Genomic DNA, 20,182 nt, shown 5'->3' with positions numbered 1-20,182 from the left:
TTTTTCTTTTCAGCCTATAGTGAGGCAAAGGAAACATTTTAATTCACTGCACATACCAAAAGCCTTGCAGAAAGCCCTGCCATTTAAGAACAAGCCCAAGACCCAAGCACAGGCAGGCAAAGTGCCAAAGGACAGACAGAGACCAGTCGTCATACGGGAACCTCATGAACGGAAGGTATTATGGATGCTTTATTCATTTACATGTTAAAACTGTTTTTCATAGTACATGTGGAAAAGATGAGGACCAGACTTTTGGGCGCACTCGACCCAGAAGTTCGGGGAGAATCTGTGATCCAGTCCCCTCTTTCATTTAGTCATGTTCTGTCTTACGCATTTTAATGAGGAAGACCATGATAGAACCTACCCAATAGATGAATCACTTTGCACCCTGTATATAACTGATGGGATTTAAGACAGAAACAAGCAAAACCAACATTTTTATAAATTGTTGTGAGTGTTGACAATACTTATTTCCTTATATATTATTTTTATTAAAAATTGCAGGGGATAGATTTATTTAACTGTACTTTTTTTAACCTTCTACTATGTTTTTTACTTTGGAGGAAAATATTTATCTTTTTTCGTACCCGAATACCAGAATCGTGGGTGCTCACCTTTCTTATGTAGAATGGTATAGTATTTGCATATGACATACACATATCCTTCTTTATATTTTTAAATCATGTCTAGATAACTTGTAATACCTAATATAATGCAATTGCTATATAAATAGCACTTTGTATGCTCCCTCTTAGCCTTTAATGGATAGCTTTGACTACTTAATTATTTTTTGCATTCCAATTATTTTCAATTTGTTGTTGGTTAATTCTATAGATAGGAAACATTGGATACAGAGAGCCGACTTTAGTTTGCTAACTAAATATGTTTTTACTTTGATCTTTAAGTAATTTGTGATTTACCAGTTAGGATATATGTTTACTATGTACTTATTTCAGATTACACATTAAATCTAGTCTTAAAAAAAACAATTGTTGTCATGCCCCTGAGACTTAGATTTAAGCAAGTAATAGCTATAAGAATGTTCTGATGCTCATTGGTTTTTCAGATCCTTGCCGTGCTGGATGCTCTGAGTACAGTGCACAGTCATAAGTTGAAGAAGGCCAAAGAGCAGCAGCATCTGCAAAATAAAGAGCACTTCAAAGTGAAACAAAAGGAAGAAGAAGCGAAACGGACACAGCAGAAAGAACTCAGAAAGAAGATATTCCGAATTCAGGGTCAGAAGGAAAGGAGAAATAAAAAGTCCAGCCTGAAAGGGTATGAGGAGCAATGAAGTGAGTCTCCAAGTTGGGTAGGATGTCATTGGGATCTTTTTTTAAAGGATTGTTTTAAACCTTAATAATACTTGTAAATAACAAGTCAGGTCACTTGAGCCCAAGAAAGACTGTCTTTGCAGGAAAAATTGAGAAAGACTCCTAATATGACACATCTTTTCTTTAAATTATATAGAGATATAAAACAATGATCTCATTTATCATTTTGCTCTAGCTGCTTAAATGATTTTTTGATGTATGCTCCAAAATTACTATTAAAACTTATTTCTTTATAAAATTGGCCTAGTGGTTTCCATTAGGGATGAAGCCTAAAGAACTTGGTTATGGATAATCGCATTCTCTACAACTACATTGTAGGTCTTGCAGAAGAAAGAAAAATATTAACTCAAATCCTCAACTCCAGAGTAAATTTAATAGAGAAGAGTGTATGGTCATTTTGGGGTTTTGCCTAATACATACATTTGATTGCTGATAGTAGTGTACATTTTATCTTGTATTTGTTTTGTTTTGTTTTTATCGCCTCCCTGCCCATGCTCACCCACTATCTTATGTTTTTTATGTTAGTATAAGATGATGATGTCATCGTCATCAGTAGGTGCCACGGAGTTAATTCCAGTTCACAGCAACACTATGTGCAACAGAATGAAACACACTTAATCTTGTGCTGTTCTCACAACTGTTACATTTGAGCCCATTGTTGTAGGCACTGTGTCAATCCATTTTTATTAAGATCTTCCTCTTTTTCATTGTTTTGTTAGACAAGGTTCTGTAGAAAAACAGAACCGGGACGCTTATGATTATATAACTTCCATGAAACAGTTAATATTCTGGAAGCCTGTCAATTAAGAAGGGCTTCTGGGTCCAAGGTGAATGAAGCAGACAGCTGAATCTTCTCTAGGACAATTCAGGCAGTCCGGATACAGGCAGCAAACAGCAGGGCAGGTCACCAATAGTCATTCAGCAGTTCAGGAGCTTAGCAAAACAGGCCCAGATGGGATATTGAACTCAAGCAATGCAAGACCACAGTCCCAAGGTCAAGCGATGTGTATACCAGCAGCATGGCGAAGCAAGTCTCGAAGGAACCTCAAGCTCTAGCAACACAATCTACAGGTTGGCTGTCACACAAGTAGTGTAGCTCACTAGTTGAGACAGAACTAGCTAAAGCAGCTACACGCTGGTCCCATTACCAGAGATCAGGAGATAGAGATGGGCGGTCTTTTCAAGCCCTTTTTCTCTTTGCCCTCCAATCAAACTGTTACCTAATTAATCCCACATGTTCCTATTGGCCAGGTTGGCACAATAAATCTACCTATCATAGTATTCTACTCCAAGGACTGTTCCCCACTGAAAATATGTCGAAAGTATGTAAGACAGTTTCCTGGCATCTATGCCTTATAGGAACACTCTGGACTTATTTCTTTTAATGCAAATCGGTTTGTCCTTTTAACAGTTCATGGTACTTTCAATATTCTTTAGCACTACAATTCAAAGTATAGTGAGAGGAAACAACCCTGATGCACATCTTTCCTGACTCTAAATCATGTTCTATTCACACAACTGCCTATTAATCCATGACACGTTCTGAGTGAGAATGATAAAGTATCCTAGGATTCCCTTTCTTCTCAAAATTATGCATAGGTATGAGCCACACAGTTGAATGCCCTGGCATTGTTAATAAAATGCAAGTAAATAATCTTTCTGGTAAGCTCTGCTGTGAGCCAAACTCCATCTGACATTAGCAATGATGTCCCTTGTTCCACACCCTCTTTTGAATCCATCCTGATTTCTGTCAGCTCCCTGTCAAAGTACTGTTCCAATCCTTGTTGGATGATCTTTGGGAAAATTTTACTGGCATGTGATATCAGTGATACTGTTTTATAGTTTGAGTATTCTGTTGAGTCACTTTTCTTTGGAATGGGAAAAATTGTGGATCTCTTCTAGTCAGTTGGCCAGGTAGTTGCCTTCCACATTTCCTGGCATAGATAGATGATCAAGTATTGAGTATTTCAATAGTCAAATATTCCATCAATCTTGGAGCCTTGTTATGTGTGAACTTCTTTCAGTACCATTGATTCTTGTCTCATGCTACCTCCTGAAATGGTGGACTTGTGACTCGCTCTTTCAGGTACATTGAATGTATATTCTTTCCATCTTCTTGATGCTTTAAGCCTCCTTCAATTTTGCCTATAGAATCTTTCAAAATTGCAACTCGAGGCTTGAATTTTTTCTTGAGTTCTTTCAGTTTCAGATATGCTGAGCATGTTCTCCCTTTTTGACTTTCTAATTCTAGATCCTTTTACATTTCTTTATAATATTTGGCTTTTTCTTCTCAAGCTGCCCCTTGAAAATTTCTACTCAATTCCTTGACTTCCTTTCTTCCACTTGCCTTAGCGGCTCTATGATTAATAGCAAATTTCAGAGTTTACTTGATATCTACTTTGATCTTTTCTGTGTCTTTTTAATGACCCTTTACTTTCTCCATGAGTGCTGTTCTTGATGTCCTCCCACCGCCCATCTGGTCTTCTGTCATTTGTGTTCAATGCGTCAAATGTGTTTTTTGAGATGTTCTCAAATTTCAGATGGGATAGACTCCCTGCCTTTTTAAATTTTATTCCGCTTTGTCCTGAACTTACATATAAGCAGTTGATTGTCTGTTCCACAGTCAGCCCCTAGTCTGTTGCTAGCTGCTGATACTGAGCTTCTCCATCATGTTAATTTGATTCTTTTGTATTCGATCTGGGGAAGTTCATGTGTACAATATACCTTTTGTGTTGTTGAAAAAAGGGTATTTGTTATGAACAAGTCTTTGGTTTTGGAAAATTCTATCATGAGATCTCCAGCTTCATTTCTGTATTTTCTTTTATTTTTTAAGTCATTTTATTAGGGGCTCATACAACTCTTTTTTTTTTTTAAGTATTTTATTAGGGAATCATACAACTCTTATCACAATCCATACACACATCAATTGTGTAAAGCACATGTGTACATTCTTTGCCCTCATCATTCTCAAAGCATTTGCTCTCCACTTAAACCCTTTGCATCAGCTCCTCTTTTTTCCCCCCTCCCTCCCCGCTCCACACTCCTTCATGAATCCTTGATAATTTATAAATTATTATTTTGTCATATCTTGCCCTGTCCGACATCTCCCTTCACCCACTTTTCTGTTGTCCATCCCCCAGGGAGGAGGTCACATGTAGATCCTTGTAATAGGTTCCCCCTTTCCAACCCACCCTCTCTCAACCCTCCCAGTATCGCCACTCACACTACTGGTCCTGAAGGGATCATCCGTCCTGGATTTCCTGTGTTTCCAGTTCCTATCTGTACCAGTGTACATCCTCGGGTCTAGCCAGATTTGTAAGGTAGAATTGGGATCATGATGGTGGAGGGGAGAAGCATTTAGGAATTAGAGGAAAGTTGTATTTTTCCTTGTTGCTACATTGCACCCTGACTGGCTCATCTCCTCCCCAAGACCCTTCTGTACGGGGATGTCCAGTGGCCTACAAATGGGCTTTGGATCTCTACTCCACACACACCCCATCATTCACAACGATATGATTTTTTTTCTGATACCTGATCCCTTTGGCACCTCTTGATTGCACAGGCTGGTGTGCTTCTTCCATGTGAGCTTTGTTGCTTTTGAGCTAGATGGCCGCTTGTTTACCCTCACTCAAGCTCTTAAGACCCCAGACACTATATCTTTTGAAAGCCGGGCACCATCAGCTTTCTTCACCACATTTGCTTATTCACCCGCTTTGTCTTCAGCAATTATGTCAGGAAGGTGAACATCACAGAATGCCAGTTTAATAGAACAAAGTATTCCTGCATTGAGGGAGGGCTTGAGTGGAGGTCCAAAGCCCATCTGCTACCTTAATACTAAACCTATAAATATATGCACATAGATCTATTTCCATATCCTCATATAAATACATTTACATATGTACTTAGATCTCTATAAATGTCCTTTGCCTCCTAGCTCATTCCTCTATTTCTCTTGACTTTCCTTTTAGCCCACTATCATGCTCAGCCTTCATTTGGGTTAAAGTAATTTCTCTCGATTACATTACTCTTGATCACGCCCTACCAGGCCTCCTACACCTTCCTCAACACCTATTTGGGTCACTTGTTCCCTGGTCCCTGTGTTTGTTAACACCACTACCTTTTCCCCCACCTACCCCTCTCCCATGTCCCCTGGAACTGTCGGTCCCGTTGTTTTCTCCTCCATATCGGTCATCCAGCCTATCTTATTTAGACAGACCTGCGGAGATAATAACATGCACAAAAACAAGACAGAGAAAAACCAAGCAACAAAAGAAAACAATAATAAACCAATGATAATCAAACAAAACACAACAACAAGAAAGAAAAGCTTGTAGTTAGTTCAAGGACTCTTTGTTGGCCTTTAGGAGTGTTTTCCACACCAGTCTGTCGGAGCGCCAAGCCCTGGCCCAAAAGCCTATTTTTGGTATTCCCTGGGTACTTTGTGAAGCAACTTTAAAATGGGTCAAATGGCAGATCAAATGATAAGATGTCACATTTTAACTTACATACATATGCCATGATTGATTTTACAATGCTCTTGGTCTGATAACAAGGCTATTCATATCTCTCAATTCTGCTCAGAGGGGTTTCACCAGTGATCCAATCCATGTGAGGACTCTGCAAATGGGTTTTGAGCTTCCACTGTCATCTGTAGCTTTCTGCAATCCAGACGCTCATAATTTAAGCCCTGATATTATTCCCTCCTTCAGATTTGAGCTTCATTATTTGCAATCTTTAGATAACACAAGCTGTTGTGTTTCTTCCATGAGGACTCAGTTGATCCCTCGCTTAGATGGCTGATTGTTTGTGAATACAAGCTTTTAAGACACCAGGTGCTATTCTTTCTGAGAGCCAGGCACCATATAGTTTCTTCACTACATTTTGCTGTAGCACGCAATTTTCAGTGATCTCTTTTTGAATTCGAGCATCAAGCTGGGCCATCTCATAAGAACTAATTCTTCTTAGATTGGGGCTAGAATCAAGTGATCCCCAAATTCATTCATATATCTATGGTTTATATATGTCTCTGGATCACTGAGAATCTGGAAGGTTTTTCAGATCCCTCGGTTTTTGGCTTTGTACAATGAAAGAATTCATGCTGAAGCCCTTTTATAATCCAAGTAAATTTTTATGAAGGACAGGACAAGTTTCAGGTTTTACGGTTTCAATAGAATACACACTATTTCAGGGAAGTATGCCAAGCTGTGCGGAAGCCACGCTGGGGTTCACAACTGGACACAAACAACCATGTGGGAAAGCACCCCTATGTGTGGAAGGCGACCAGGGAGGCTGTGGCACAAGCAGGGACCAGAGAGCAAGAAGGACAAGAGAGAGGCTGTGGGCCCAGAGTAGGCCTGGATCAGACGCATGTGGGCTCCAAGCAGACCCACAGTGGGCCTTGTGGGAGCATGCCTCCACCTTCTGACCTGCCTCTGTCCAGGAGCAGGGTTGAAAAGGACTGTCTTCCCACAGCTAGGATATTTAAAGCCTCTGGCTGGGGAGGCATGGTTGATGGTATTGGTTGACTCCATTGGCTAGGTTGAGCCCTCCTGGGTAATGTCATGACCGTGGGCCTAGTTTGGACTGCCCAGGTATACCTCCTAACTGGCTCGGGGGCTTGATTAGGAGCATGCTCAATTAGAGGTCTTCGTAGATATATAATAGTCGCCTGATTTCTTTACAACCTCCTCTGGGGGGCCATTGCAGACATGGGAGGGAGGGACAACCCTATGTCCTTAATTCTGGCTACCTAACAAATCTTTTGAGTTGCATGGATGTGAAATTTCTTACCCTGGCACTGCATTAGCATATGAGGATGCCTCTGTGCTCAGCCCCACATGAAGCACTTCCAATACATCGAGTCAGCACTAAGAAGGAAATAGTGTTTATACTGTTTTATAAGCTTAAAGAGGAGCAGTGACTATTCTGAGGTCCTCAAGCTTGGACGTGATTAATCTGGCTTCAAACATGGACTTCTCTGTACCCAACATCTATGTATATTTTTATTACCAGCTCAATTCTCAGTGCAGCTGAGAAATGGACTAGATGAAAATGAAAGGAGACTACTTTGGTTTATCAAGGAATATGCCATAACTAGAGTCACCAAGATAAGCTCCAGATAACAGTTTTATACATATCACCGGGAAGTAAATTGAGAGATAATGAATATGTAAACAAGTGTTGGTGGTGTAGTATGCTACAACTTGGGCTGCTAACTGCAAGTGGTCAACAGTTCTATCAGCTGTTTTGAGGAAGGAGGATGAGGCTTTCTGATGCCTTCAAGATTTACATCTTTGGAAACCCAGTTCTGTTTTATCCTATAGGGTCCTTATAAGTCGGAATCAACTCCAGGTCATATCAGTTTCTTGAGATGAATATATAACAGATTTCTGAGGAATGGTCATGAATATGCATTAGGACCAGAAAGTGGCTTGTAAGTCCTCTATCCTTTAAACGTTTTCTGAGTTGGTTTGGTGACATTTTCCCAGTGAGTTTTGATCCCTGTACTGAAGTTCTTTTATTTTGGGGTGACCTGAAATTTGTGATTTTCATTTTTTAGCTTGTTTGGAGGCCTAGATCTGGTCATAAACAATACTGACTTACTGTTGTGAGATATTTTGCTGGGAGGAACGGGCTTAAAAAGAGACAAGTTATCAGGAAAGGTAAAGACAAACCAAACTCACTGTCATCAAGTTGATTTCAACTCATAGTGACCCTATAAAACTGCCCAGTGAATGTTTGAATCTGTACACTTTTCCAGGAGTAGAAAGCTTCATCTTTCTCCTGTGGAACAGCTGGGGGTTTCAAACTGCTTTACCTTTCGGCTAACAGTCCAACATGTAACTCACTACACCATCAGGGATCCCTATCAGGAATGAAAGTGCAGATTATCTATGAGCAATACGCGTGGGATATATATATATATATATATATATATATATATATTTCAGCAACCGGTGAAATATATATATATATTTCAGCAACCGGTGAAAATGTTTTACATACTAAGGGTACGATCATTTGGCAGGCTGTGGAATCCATAGCATTATCCAGGGCTAAGAAAATTGGTAGTGGTCTCATTTTAACCACTGCAGATGACCTCTGTAGAGAACCAGATTATGACTATGTCTACACAAATGGAAAGACTGGGGAAGCCAAACTATTTCCATTACCTATCAGAAAGTCTTATCCCATACTCTTCCAAAAGGTCATGATTCTCTCCGAATTTTGGTTTCTTCATCTGTGAAGTGAGCCAGTGTCCCCTGCCTGGCATTCTTCGCATCTTGCATGAGACCCTTTGAACCCAGCCCTAAAACCATGTTGGGGCTCCTGGTTCCCTGCACATCTTCTAAGTCTTTGGGTCTCAGGCACAGTTCTGCACAGTTAAAATAGCCCTACTTACATATGGAACTTTCCTGCTTATTTACCAAGCACTTTTGTATCTTATGTACAATCCAGAAGGTAGACAAGGAAGGGGTTATTTTTAGACTATCCAGTGGATAATTGATAAAATAGGACCAACAGACAGTGATGTGCTACCACAAGCTTGCACCCAGATGTTAATGTTTCTGAATCTAATATGGATTCACACACAGCATAGTTATGTCAGTTTTGTAGGCAATGTTCTCAAGCTTGCTAGAATCCCATTGTCCTAGAATCCTCTAGGATGCTGGTTGTTCAGTTGGCTGTAATATCGGTCTTGATTTAGATTTGTTGCCCAAAACAGTTGACTAATGCTGACATAATAGTGTGATATAGGGAAGGAAGGGACGGTGCAGTCGAAATGGGGGTAGTACAGCAGGGAGGTACTGGAGGTGTTTTCTATTTCTGCCTCATTGTATCAAAGTCAGCTACATTTTTGGAATCCAAACAAAGTGGTTTGATATATAAAATGTAGGTAGGCATAATGGAGTATCATCATAGCCACAAAAGTAGCTACTTTTGTAGCTATGATGGATAAAAGAACAGCATGGAAACAACTGCTTATTGCATTTGGGCATGAGTTAAAACAGCAAAGGAAGATGCATCAGATAGAGTTCTTTGGTAGCAAGCAACAAAAGTGGATTGGTTAATTAAAAGAGGGAGAGGGTGGTTGAAGATAAATGGAGTAGCTCAGAGGTATCAAAGGCAAAATTGGGAAGAATCATCATCCAATGCAGTTTGGAATCTCAGAATGGGAGTTAATGGGCAAGCTTTGGGGAACTATTTTGGTGGGGTCGTACACAAAAGGAGAGTATATACTGGGCATCAGAGATCCTCTCCAGGTAGTTGATCACATCCACATCCCCCAGTGATCTCATCTGCAACTGGTAGATGAGAACCATCTGATAAAGTGTTGAGGACTAAATTTTGTTTCCAAATAATGTATTGTAAATCCTAACTTCTATGCCTGTAGTTAGAATCTCATTTGAGACTGGGTTGTCTTTTTATGCGAATGAGACAGGACTGATGCAGGGTGTATCTTGAGTCAATCTCTTTTGAGGTATAAAAGAGATTAAATGAACAAGCAGAAAAAGATGGAGGGAGAGAGAAGTCAAGTCACATGAGCATCACCCAGTAACAGAAGCTCAAAGAGACAAGGACCTTTCTCTGAGCTGACAGAGAAAAAGAGCCTTTCTCTAGAGCTGGCATGCTTAAATTGTGAGTAAATAAATTTATTTTTGTTAAAGCCACCCACTTTTATTTCTGATATAGTAGCCCCAGATAACTAAGACATCAGGAAACATTTATTCAAAGCCAAATCGAGTTTTACAGAGATAAACCTAACCTACCTATGGGTATGAGGACCTCATATAGGTTGGGGATACCTAAACTCGCAGTAAACTGTGGTTTAGACCATGGAATTGTTCTCCTAGAAATTTACTCTGCAGATAAAAGTGTACAGAAGCAAAAATACATATATGATCAAAGATACACATAGTATGTGGCATTATTTCGATATGTAGAATGTAGGAGATTGTGGAAGTCATTCAGTTGAGCTGATTACATACACTGAGCCATTAAAAATTATATGGAAGCATCTCTAAGATATGGACTGATAAATGAAGCAAGAATTAGATAGTATGTAGGGTTACCATTCATGGAAATATGAGAGTAGAGACATGTGTGCTTCCATGAACCTAGCTAATTACTCTTAAATTGTAAATTTAAGGTGGGGGGGGCTGCAGGTTTCATGGGTCAGCAAGAAAGAGAATTAACCATGAGGGAAGAGAGACAGCAATCAGTGTAAAATATGAAAATAATAATTTATAATTTTATCAAGGGGTCACCGTGGTGAAAGGGGGAGGTAGATAAAAAAGAGGAGCTGATAATAAGCGCTCAAATAGAAAGTAAATGTTTATAAAATGATGGCAAAATATGTACAAATATGCTTGATACAATTGATGTATGGATTGTTATAAGAGCTGTAAGAGCCCCCAATAAAATGTTCTTTAAAAAAAAAAACAGAAGTAGGACAATTATCTTTCACTGTTTGTCCTCTTGTGCTGTTTCAAAAATTTTATGTGTATTTTTACTTTTGTTTTAGAATTATTTTAGATTTATTTTAAAATGTTACAAAGCGGTTCTGGGAGGAGATGAGCCATTCAGGATACAATGTAGCAATGATGAACTATACAAGTTTCCTCTAGTTCCTAAATACTCCCCCAATCCCCCCACTATCATGATCCCAATTCTATCTTGCAAGTCTGGCTAGACCAGAGGATGTACACTGGTACAGATAGGAACTGGAAACACAGGGAATCCAGAGCAGATGATCCCTTCAGGACCAGTGGTGTGAGTGGCGATACTGGGAGGATAGAGGGAGGGTGGGTTGGAAAGGGAACTGATTACAAGGATCTACACATGACCTCCTCCCTGAGTGACGGACAACAGAAAAGTAGGTGAAGGGAGATGTCGGACGGGGCAAGATATGACAAAATAATAATTTATAAATTATCAAGGGTTCATGAGGGAGTGGAGCGAGGAGGGAGGGGAAAAATGAACTGATGCCAGGGGCTTAAGTGGAGAGCAGATGTTTTGAGAATGATGAGGGCAATGAATATACAAATGTGCTTTACACAATTGATGTATGTATGGATTGTGATGAGTTGTATGAGCCCCTAAAAAAATGATTTAAAAAAAAAAAACAACAAAGGATGTTATGCTCCTGGAGAGAAAAATTATGTGTCTGGCACTAGCTGTCATTCATCAGCTATGGAAAATGCTATGGAAAGTTACATCTTGTTGAGCTTGTATTCCCTTCTGCAAAATGGGTACATTACTATCTGAACAGGATTGTTTAAGAATCACAGGATTCATGCATATCAAAGAAAAAAATTAAAATAAACCTACAACATAAAAATGTTTTTTAAATGTTACAAAGAATTCCCCTATACCTTTCACTCAGTTTTCCCTGATTACTTTATACTACTATATGGTACCATTTGAAGCTATGCATAAGTTTTCAGGAGCTTCTTCCTCCAAAGTAGGGAGCTGAGTCTTCTGTTCTTTGGTTTGATGCTGGTGGAATTTGAAATACCAGTGACATAGCTTTCAGCATCACAGCAACACACAAACCACCACAGTATAACAAACTGACAGAACTAATAATCTACAATTTCAGGAGGTAGCTTATGAGCAAGACCCAGTGGTGCTGAAGGAAGTTCAAATTGTACTGAATGCATTAGCCAAAAAAAAGGCTTCAAAAACCGATGAAATACACATTGAAATGTTTCAGAAAGTTGACGTACTGGAAGTATTCCTCTGTGCTTGGAAATCTGGAAGACAAACTACCTGGCTAACTGACTGGAAGAGATCCATATTTGTGCCCATTTCAAAGAAAGAGCATGCCAACAGAATGTTCAAAATGTAGAACAATATCATTGATATCACATAAGTAAAATTTACTTAAGATCATCCAACAGTTGCAATAGCACATTTACAGGGAACTGCCAGAAATTCAGGCCTCATTCAGGAGTTTACGTGAGCAAGGGATATCACTGCTGGTGTCAGATAGATCTTGACTCAAAGCAGAGAATACCAGAAAGATATTTATTTCTGTTTCATTGTCTATGAAAAAACATTCAACTGTGTGGACCATAATAAACTGGTTAACCATAAGAATGGGGATTCTATAACACTTTATTGTGCTCATGAGGAATTTGTACATTATCCAAGAGGCAGTTATATGAACAGAACAGGGCAAATACCACATGGTTTAAAATAAGGAAAGGTATCAGACATCAAAGAACAAAAAATCATAACAGTGGGTGCCCACCTTCCTGATATGATCACTGAAGACAAATGTGTATATAAGCAAATGTGGTAAAGAAAGCTAATGGTGCCCAGCTATCAAAAGAAGCATCTGGGGTCTTAAAGGCTTGATAAACAGGCGGCCATCCAGCTCAGAAGCAACAAAGCCCACATGGAAGAAGCACACCATCCTGTGTTACCACAGGTGTCCAAGGGATCAGGTATCAGGCATCAAAGAACAAAAAAATCATTGTAAATGAGGGTGAGTGTAGAGTGGAGACCCAAAGCCCAGCTGTAGGCAACTGGACACCCCCTTAATGAAGAGTTGTGGGGAGGAGATGAGCCAGTCAGGGTGCAGGGGTGCAAGGTAGCAACGATGAAACACAACTTTCCTTTAGTTCTTAAATTCTTCTCCCCACCCTCCCAATATCATGATCCCAATTCTACCTTACAAATCTGGCTAGACCAGAGAATGTACATTGGTACAGATAGGAACTGGAAACAGGGAATCCAGGACAGATGACCCCTTCAGGACCAGTGGTAAGAATGGCAATACCTGGAGGGTGGAGGGAAGGTGGGCTACAAAGGGGAAACCGATTACAAACATCTACATATAACCTCCTCCCTGGGGGATGGACAACAGAAAAGTGGGTGAAGGGAGACATCAGAAAGTGTAAGATAAGACAAAGTAATAACATGAATTATTAAGGATTCATTAGGGAAGGTGGAGCGAGGCGGGGAGATGAACTGATATTAAGGGCTCAAGTAGAAAGCAAATGTTTTGAGAATGATGATGGCAACAAATGTACAAATGGGCTTGACACAATACATGTATGTATGGATTGTGATAAGAATTGTTTAACCCCTGTGGAAGGAAGTCAGATGCTCACAGGCATCCTCCCAGAGGGCGATAGTTGCCCTACTCCCTGCTGTACTATGAGCTTATTATCGCTGTACAATTGTGCCTACCGGACCCGTAATGATGTGTTAGGGGCTGGCTTCCCCTGACAACCCCCCCCCCAATAGAATGATTTAAAAAATAATAAGGAGATGTGTGCATCAGGATGTACCCTCGTACCATACTTGTTCAAACTATATGCTGACCAAATCAGAGAAGCTGGTTATATGAAGAGTGGCATCAGGATTGAAATCCTCACCACTGGACCAATAGGTAACATAAATGGAGAAAAGTTTGAAGTTATTAAGGATTTTGTCTTGCTTGTGTCCCCAATCAATGCTCATGGAAGCAGCACTCAAGAAATGTATTGAATTAGGTAAACCAATTGTGAAAGACCTTTAGAGTATTGAAGAGCAAGGATGTTACTTTGAGGAGTAAGGTGAACCTGACCCAAACCATGTTATTCTCCATTGCAACATATGCATGTGAAAATTGAACATTGAATAAGGAAGACTGTTGAAGAATTGATGCATTTGAATTGTGTTTCTGGAGACGAATATTCACAATACGGTGGACTGCTAAAAGGATTTTCCCAATCTGTATTGGGAAAAGTAAGGTTAGAGTGCTCCTTAAAGGCAAGGATGACAAGACTTTGTCTTACATAATTTTGGACATGTCAGAAGAGACCAGTCCCTGGAGAAGGACATATTTGACAAAGTGGAGAGGCAGTGGAAAAGGAACGCCCTCAACCAAATGGATTGGCGCAGTAGCTGCATCAGTGGTCTCAGGTATGGGAACAGTTGTGAGAATGGCATAGGATCATGTAGTACTTTATTCTGTTGTGCATAGGGTTGCTATGGGTCAGGCCAATTTGATGACACTTTACAACAACAACAACATGGAAACATTGGTACCAAAATAGGTACAGAATTTATTCCAATTTCATCAGTTTTCTCAACAATCTCCCCACCCCTACCCCATGGTTACTATTGTTATTTGCCTGCTATTGTTAATTGAGTCTATTCTGAATGATGACGACTCCCAAGTATGCAAACTAGAACTGCTCCATTGGATTTCCAAGGATGTGACCTTTCAGATGCAGAGAGCCCGACCTGTCTCTTGAGTTGCTTCGAATGTATTCAAAGAATCAACCTATTAGTCAGCACTTAACCAAGCTGCCTCTTTGGATTTAATCATGTTCCTTGTGCTCCTCTGATCTGTGGCAGTTTCTTTCACTTTCTTTCTTGTATTCATATCTCCTTTTTATTTTTGATATTGATCATTGATTTTATGAAAATGTTATCAATTTTATCATTCTGCAATGAAGAACCTGATTTTTAAATTTTTCTCAATTTTGCCTGTATTTTCTTTAAAAAAATACTAAGTGATTTTATAGCATTTATAGCTTTAGTAAGAACTGACTCCCAATAACACCCAGTGGTACCCAATAGCAATATAGTTAAACAATGCCAGAAAGAAGAAAACTGCTGACGATAAGATCATTAAAACATGTTTATGAGCTTGAAGGGAGCTTTGGAAGAAAATTATTATGTAAATTGAATAAAAGAATATTCAGTTTGCTGTTTCCTCAAAAGTATAAAATTCTGGAGCTGTCAAAGTATTAAATGAAAATTGTTTGGAAATGGGATTGATAGCCATTATTGTCAAGAATCTGGTTACCAATAAAGTAAGGAACACCCAAACTTAATAGCTAAAGAAGGAAAAGAGGTTCATGAGCAGTGGTGGGCACTGTAGTCATCTCCACAGCATTTATACCCCGTTCTCTCAAATCCAGGGGTGAGCCTTGATTAACAACAAAAAAGCCTCACTGCTATTGAGTCAATTTTGACCTATAGTGACTTTATAGAACTGCTCAATTTGGTTTCCAAAATGAAATCTTTACATCTTTTTTTCTTTTTTTTTGTTGAAATCTTTACATCTTTATGGAAGCAAACAGCCTCATCTTTCTCTATTGAAGTCCTGATCATAATGTCCAATTTAATCAATATGATTCTGCCACCCTCTCCATAGCTGACTTCAGGAATAGGGAGGTGATCCCCAAAGTAGACTCAGGATTTTAGTTTGCTGATTGGGAGAATGGCATGTGAAGCATTGACATCCATAGCCAATCTACTACCATCCAGAATACCAGATAAGGACAGTCCTGGAACACTTCTCAGGGAAAAACAGACTATGTCAACAACAAAAATGAAGCCAGAACATAAGCCCTGGCTGTTAAAACCACAGTTCTGGGAACTTTAGTTAAGACATTTGTTTCCAATGATTATTTCTTGAACATTTAAAGTGAGTTTTCTATCAACATAGTTCTAACTGATGTATTGGTTGAATGGTATACCAATAATTCCATATAGTTTCAGGTATGGCTGGGTCAAGGTGCTCAAACAATGTCAGCAGGAATCGTTTCTGTCACATCTTCCCTGCTCTGGGTTTGCTTTATTCTCAGGCTGGATTCCCTCAGTGTGGACCCTCTCTAGACATCTGTCTCATTAACACAGCAACCTGTTGGGAAGAGAAGCTTCTCTTATTCTCCTGGTTTCTTTAAAGTCCTGGAGTTAAGACTCATATTGGTTTGTCTTGAGTTAGGTACCCATTCCTGAACTGTGATCAAAGATTGTGATCTGATTGGCTCAGCCTTTTGTCCTCCTTCCCGTGTAAGCATTCTTAACTCGGTACCTTTCTACCATATGAAGCCACAGTGCTTCAATGTCTCAATTTTCATGTTCTGTGGTTTGATCCTGCCTTGAGGCTGTGTGTTAACAGTGCTGAACAGATTCAATGGAACTTTCAGATTAAGACTCACTAGGAAGAAAGGCCTGACAATTTACTTCTAAAAATATGCCACTGATGGAGTAGAGACCCATTGCCCAGTAGGCAACTGGACATCCCCTTACAGAAGGGTCGTGGGGAGGAGATGAGCCAGTCAGGGTGCAGTGTAGCAACAATGAAACATGCAACTTTCCCCTAGTTCTTTAATGCTTCCTCCCCCCACCCCTCACTATCATGATTCCAATTCCACCTTACAAACCCAGCTAGAGCAGAGGATGTACAGTGGTGCAGATAAGAACTGGAAAAATAGGGAATCCAGGACAGATAAACCTCTCAGGACGAATAATGAGTATTGCAACACCAGGAAAGGTAAGGGGAAGGTAGGGTAGAAAGGGGAAGCTGATCACAAAGATCTACATATAACTCCCTCCCTAGGGGATGGACAGCGGAAAAGTGGGTGAAGGGAAACATCGGTCGGTGTAAGACATGAAAAAATAATTTATAAGTTCTCAAGCATTCATGGGTGGTAGGGTGGTTGGGGAGGGAGAGGAAAACATGAGGCGCTTATACCAAGGGCTAAAATAGAAAGAATATGCTTTGAGAATGATGATGGCAACAAATGCACAAATGTGCTTGACACAATGTATGTATGGATTGTGATAAGAGTTGTACAAGCCCCCAATAAAATGATTTTTTTAATATGCCATTGAAAACTCTGTGTATCACAACAGTACAATACATAGTATACACAATAGTGCAATACCATTTATGGGGATGACACAGAACTGGCAGCATTTCATTCCATTATTCATGAGGTCACCATGAGCTGAGAACCAACTTCAGCAATTAACAATTAACAACTATTTTCCAAAGCTTGCTTGACTTGAGAAAGTTATTTCACTTCTCTGGTCTTCAGAAAAAGATGATACTGGTTTCTCAGGAAACATAAGGATGAATGGGACACATTCCTACTTTCATAAACCTTCTAGCTTAGGTTGAAAGTTGACATTAAAAGCTCTATTCCGTGATGACGTGGGCGGGGGGTGGAGGGGCGGGGAGAAGCTCCATTCCATTGCTGGAAAAGGCATAATTAAATGCTCAGCTGCTAACCAAAATGTCAGCAGTTTGAAACCACCGCTGCTCTGTGGGAAAAGGATATGTCAGTCTGCTTCCATAAAGATTTATAGCACTGGAAACCCTACGAGGCAGTTCTACTCTTGTAAGGTTGCTATGAATTGGAATCCCACTTGTTGATGACTAGTTTGTTTCCTAGTTGTTACATAAATCCCTCCCCTCAGCCTATTCAAATAACTAAGAATTCAGCTTTGGAATAAAGCAGGCCTGAGTTTGATTCTCAGCTTTGCCACATGTGTTACATTAGTTCTCTAGAGCCACAAAGCCAGTGGCGCTTGATTGCACTGTATATAGGGAAAATTTTTTATCAAGAAATAGTTTACACAGTTGTAGAAATAGGTAGGTCCATATTCTGGTTCAAGTCAGGCTTCTCCTGACTCATGGAAGCTGATGGACCAGAAGCAGGATGACTAAGCAAAGATAGCAGACCTGGGGCACAGGCTGGCAGATGCAGAGGTAATACGAATCCCAAGTCAGCAGGATGAATCTACAGTAATCCCATTATACCTTCTGAAATGGGCAGATGATGCAACAGGAAACTAAGGAACCAGAGATTCAACTCCATCAGAAGGCAAAGGGTCAGAGAGATTTTTTAACTCTGCTTTGTCTCTCTCTTTTTTTTTAAATCATTTTATTGGGGCTCATACAACTCGTATCACAATCCACACATACATCAATTGTGTAAAGCACACTTATACATTTGTTGCCCTCATCCTCAAAATTCGCTTTTCGCTTGGGGTCATGGAATCAGATCCTCATTTTCCCTTTTTTCCTCACCCTCCCTCCCCACTGCCCCCTCCCTCATGAACCCTTAATAATTTATAAATTATTATTTTATCTTTTCTTACACTGCCCGGAGTCTCCCTTCACCCACTTTTCTGTTGCCCATCCCCCAGAGGCTATACCCAATGAGGTATCATCAGGCTGAAACCTGATTGAGAGGTTGGGCTCTGCTCCTAACCTTGCCCAGGGCTGTCCAGTGGACATACTCCCTAACCAACACAACCCCCTTTCCTGTGTGACCTTGGGCAAGTAATATTTTAAAGTTCAATCTCACTTATAAAGTCAGGATAATTCATCTCAACCTCTTACAATTATTAAAAAGAGGAAGTAGAATAACCCATGCAAAGTAATGCTCAGAGGCTTAATCCATGTGTGGATCCTGAAAGATTTTGGACTAGCACTGTCATCCATAGCCTTATGCAAACCACATGTTCAAAATTTAAGTTCTGATACCATTCCCTCCTTTAATGTGGATTACATTATTTATAATCCTTGGATCACACAGACGGTGTGTTTATTCAGTGAGGAATACATTGATGCCTCACTTTGATGGCTGCTTGTTTAAAATCAAGCTTTTTAAAATGTATTATTAGCATTCCATCTACATATCAGACAATTCAACAGTTCAATCATATCAAGAAGAATTGCACAATTTTTTTATTTTTTTTATTTTAACAATTTATTGGGGCTCATACAATTCTTTTCACAGTTCATACATATACATACATCAATTGTATAAAGCACATCTGTACAGTCTTTGCCCTAATCATTTTTTTCTCTTTTCTTCTTTTACATTTTATTAGGGACTCATACAGCTCTTACCACAATCCATACATATACATACATCAATTGTATAAAGCACATCCATACATTCCCTGCCCCAATCATTCTCAAGGCATTTGCTCTCCACTTAAGCCCCTTGCATCAGGTCCTCTTTTTTTTTCCCCTCCCTCCCCTTTCCCCCCTCCCTCATGTGCCCTTGGTAATTTATACATCGTTATTTTGTCATATCTTACCCTATCCGGAGTCTCCCTTCCCCCCTTCTCTGCTGTCCCTCTCCCAGGGAAGAGGTCACATGTGGATCCTTGTAATCAGTTCCCCCTTTCCAACCCACTCACCCTGAATTGCACAATTTTTACAAGACATTTTAGAACATTTTCTTTTCGCCCATACACCTTACTAGTCATGTATTTTTTCCTCATTTTGCCAAAAATATACACAACAAAACATTCAATTCTACATTCATCAGCTTCATGTATCATTCAGTGCCATTGATTATTCTCTTCATGTTGTATAGCCATTATTGTTATCCCTCTCCAAATTGTTTCACCACCATTAAAATGAATGAAATGTCCCTTCAACAAAGACTTAAAAAAAAAAACCAAAACATTTTATTAGGGACTCATAAACTCTTATCACAAGCCATACATACATCAATTGTGTAAAGCACATTTTTACATTCTTTGCCCTCATCATTTTCAAAGCATTTGCTCTCCACTTAAACCCTTTGCATCAGGTTCTCTTTTTTTCCCCTCCCTCCCCGCTACCCCCTCCCTCGTGAGCCCTTGATAATTTATAAATTATTATTTTTGTCATATCTTGCCCTGTCCGACGTCTCCCTTCACCCCCTTTTCTGTTGTTCCCCCCCCCCCTAGGGAGGAGGTCACATGTAGATCCTTGTAATCGGTTCCATCTTTCCAACCCACTCTCCCTCTACCCTCCCAGTATCACCCCTCACACCCCTGGTCCTGAAGGTATCATCCGTCCCGGATTCCCTGTGCCTCCAGCTCCTATCTGTACCAGGGTACATCATCTGCTCTATCCAGACTTGCAAGGTAGAATTCGGGAGGAAGCATTTAGGAACTGGAGGAAAGCTGTATTCTTCATCGGTGCTACATCGCACCCTAACTGACTCATCTTCTCTCCTAGACCCCTCTGCAAGGGGATTTCCAGTGGCCGACAAATGGGCCGTGGGTCTCCACTCTGCACTTCCCCCTTCATTCACTATGGTAAGATT

General features: G+C 40.0%; 1 protein-coding gene across 6 annotated transcripts in view; it reads left to right on the top strand.

Annotated features, from left to right (window-relative positions):
• Positions 1 to 20,182, top strand: part of BMS1 (BMS1 ribosome biogenesis factor) — a 108,346-nt gene that overhangs the window by 81,204 nt on the left and 6,960 nt on the right. For 4 of the 6 annotated variants that reach the window (XM_075546784.1, XM_075546782.1, XM_075546781.1 and 1 more), the window contains 2 exons: positions 14 to 175; positions 1,067 to 4,241. In XM_075546784.1, coding sequence (XP_075402899.1) covers positions 14 to 175; positions 1,067 to 1,291 — 387 coding nt within the window. In that variant the 3' untranslated portion in view covers positions 1,292 to 4,241. Of the gene's footprint in view, positions 1 to 13; positions 176 to 1,066; positions 4,242 to 20,094; positions 20,175 to 20,182 lie in introns of those variants that run through there. The other 2 variants (XR_012783995.1, XM_075546785.1) reach the window with 2 other exon arrangements.

This window comes from Tenrec ecaudatus, chromosome 4 (genome assembly GCF_050624435.1).
Source record: "Tenrec ecaudatus isolate mTenEca1 chromosome 4, mTenEca1.hap1, whole genome shotgun sequence".
Classification (NCBI taxonomy): domain Eukaryota; kingdom Metazoa; phylum Chordata; class Mammalia; order Afrosoricida; family Tenrecidae; genus Tenrec; species Tenrec ecaudatus.
The sequence above is the reverse complement of the archived record's forward strand: the minus strand, read 5'-3'. Positions and strand labels throughout refer to the sequence as shown.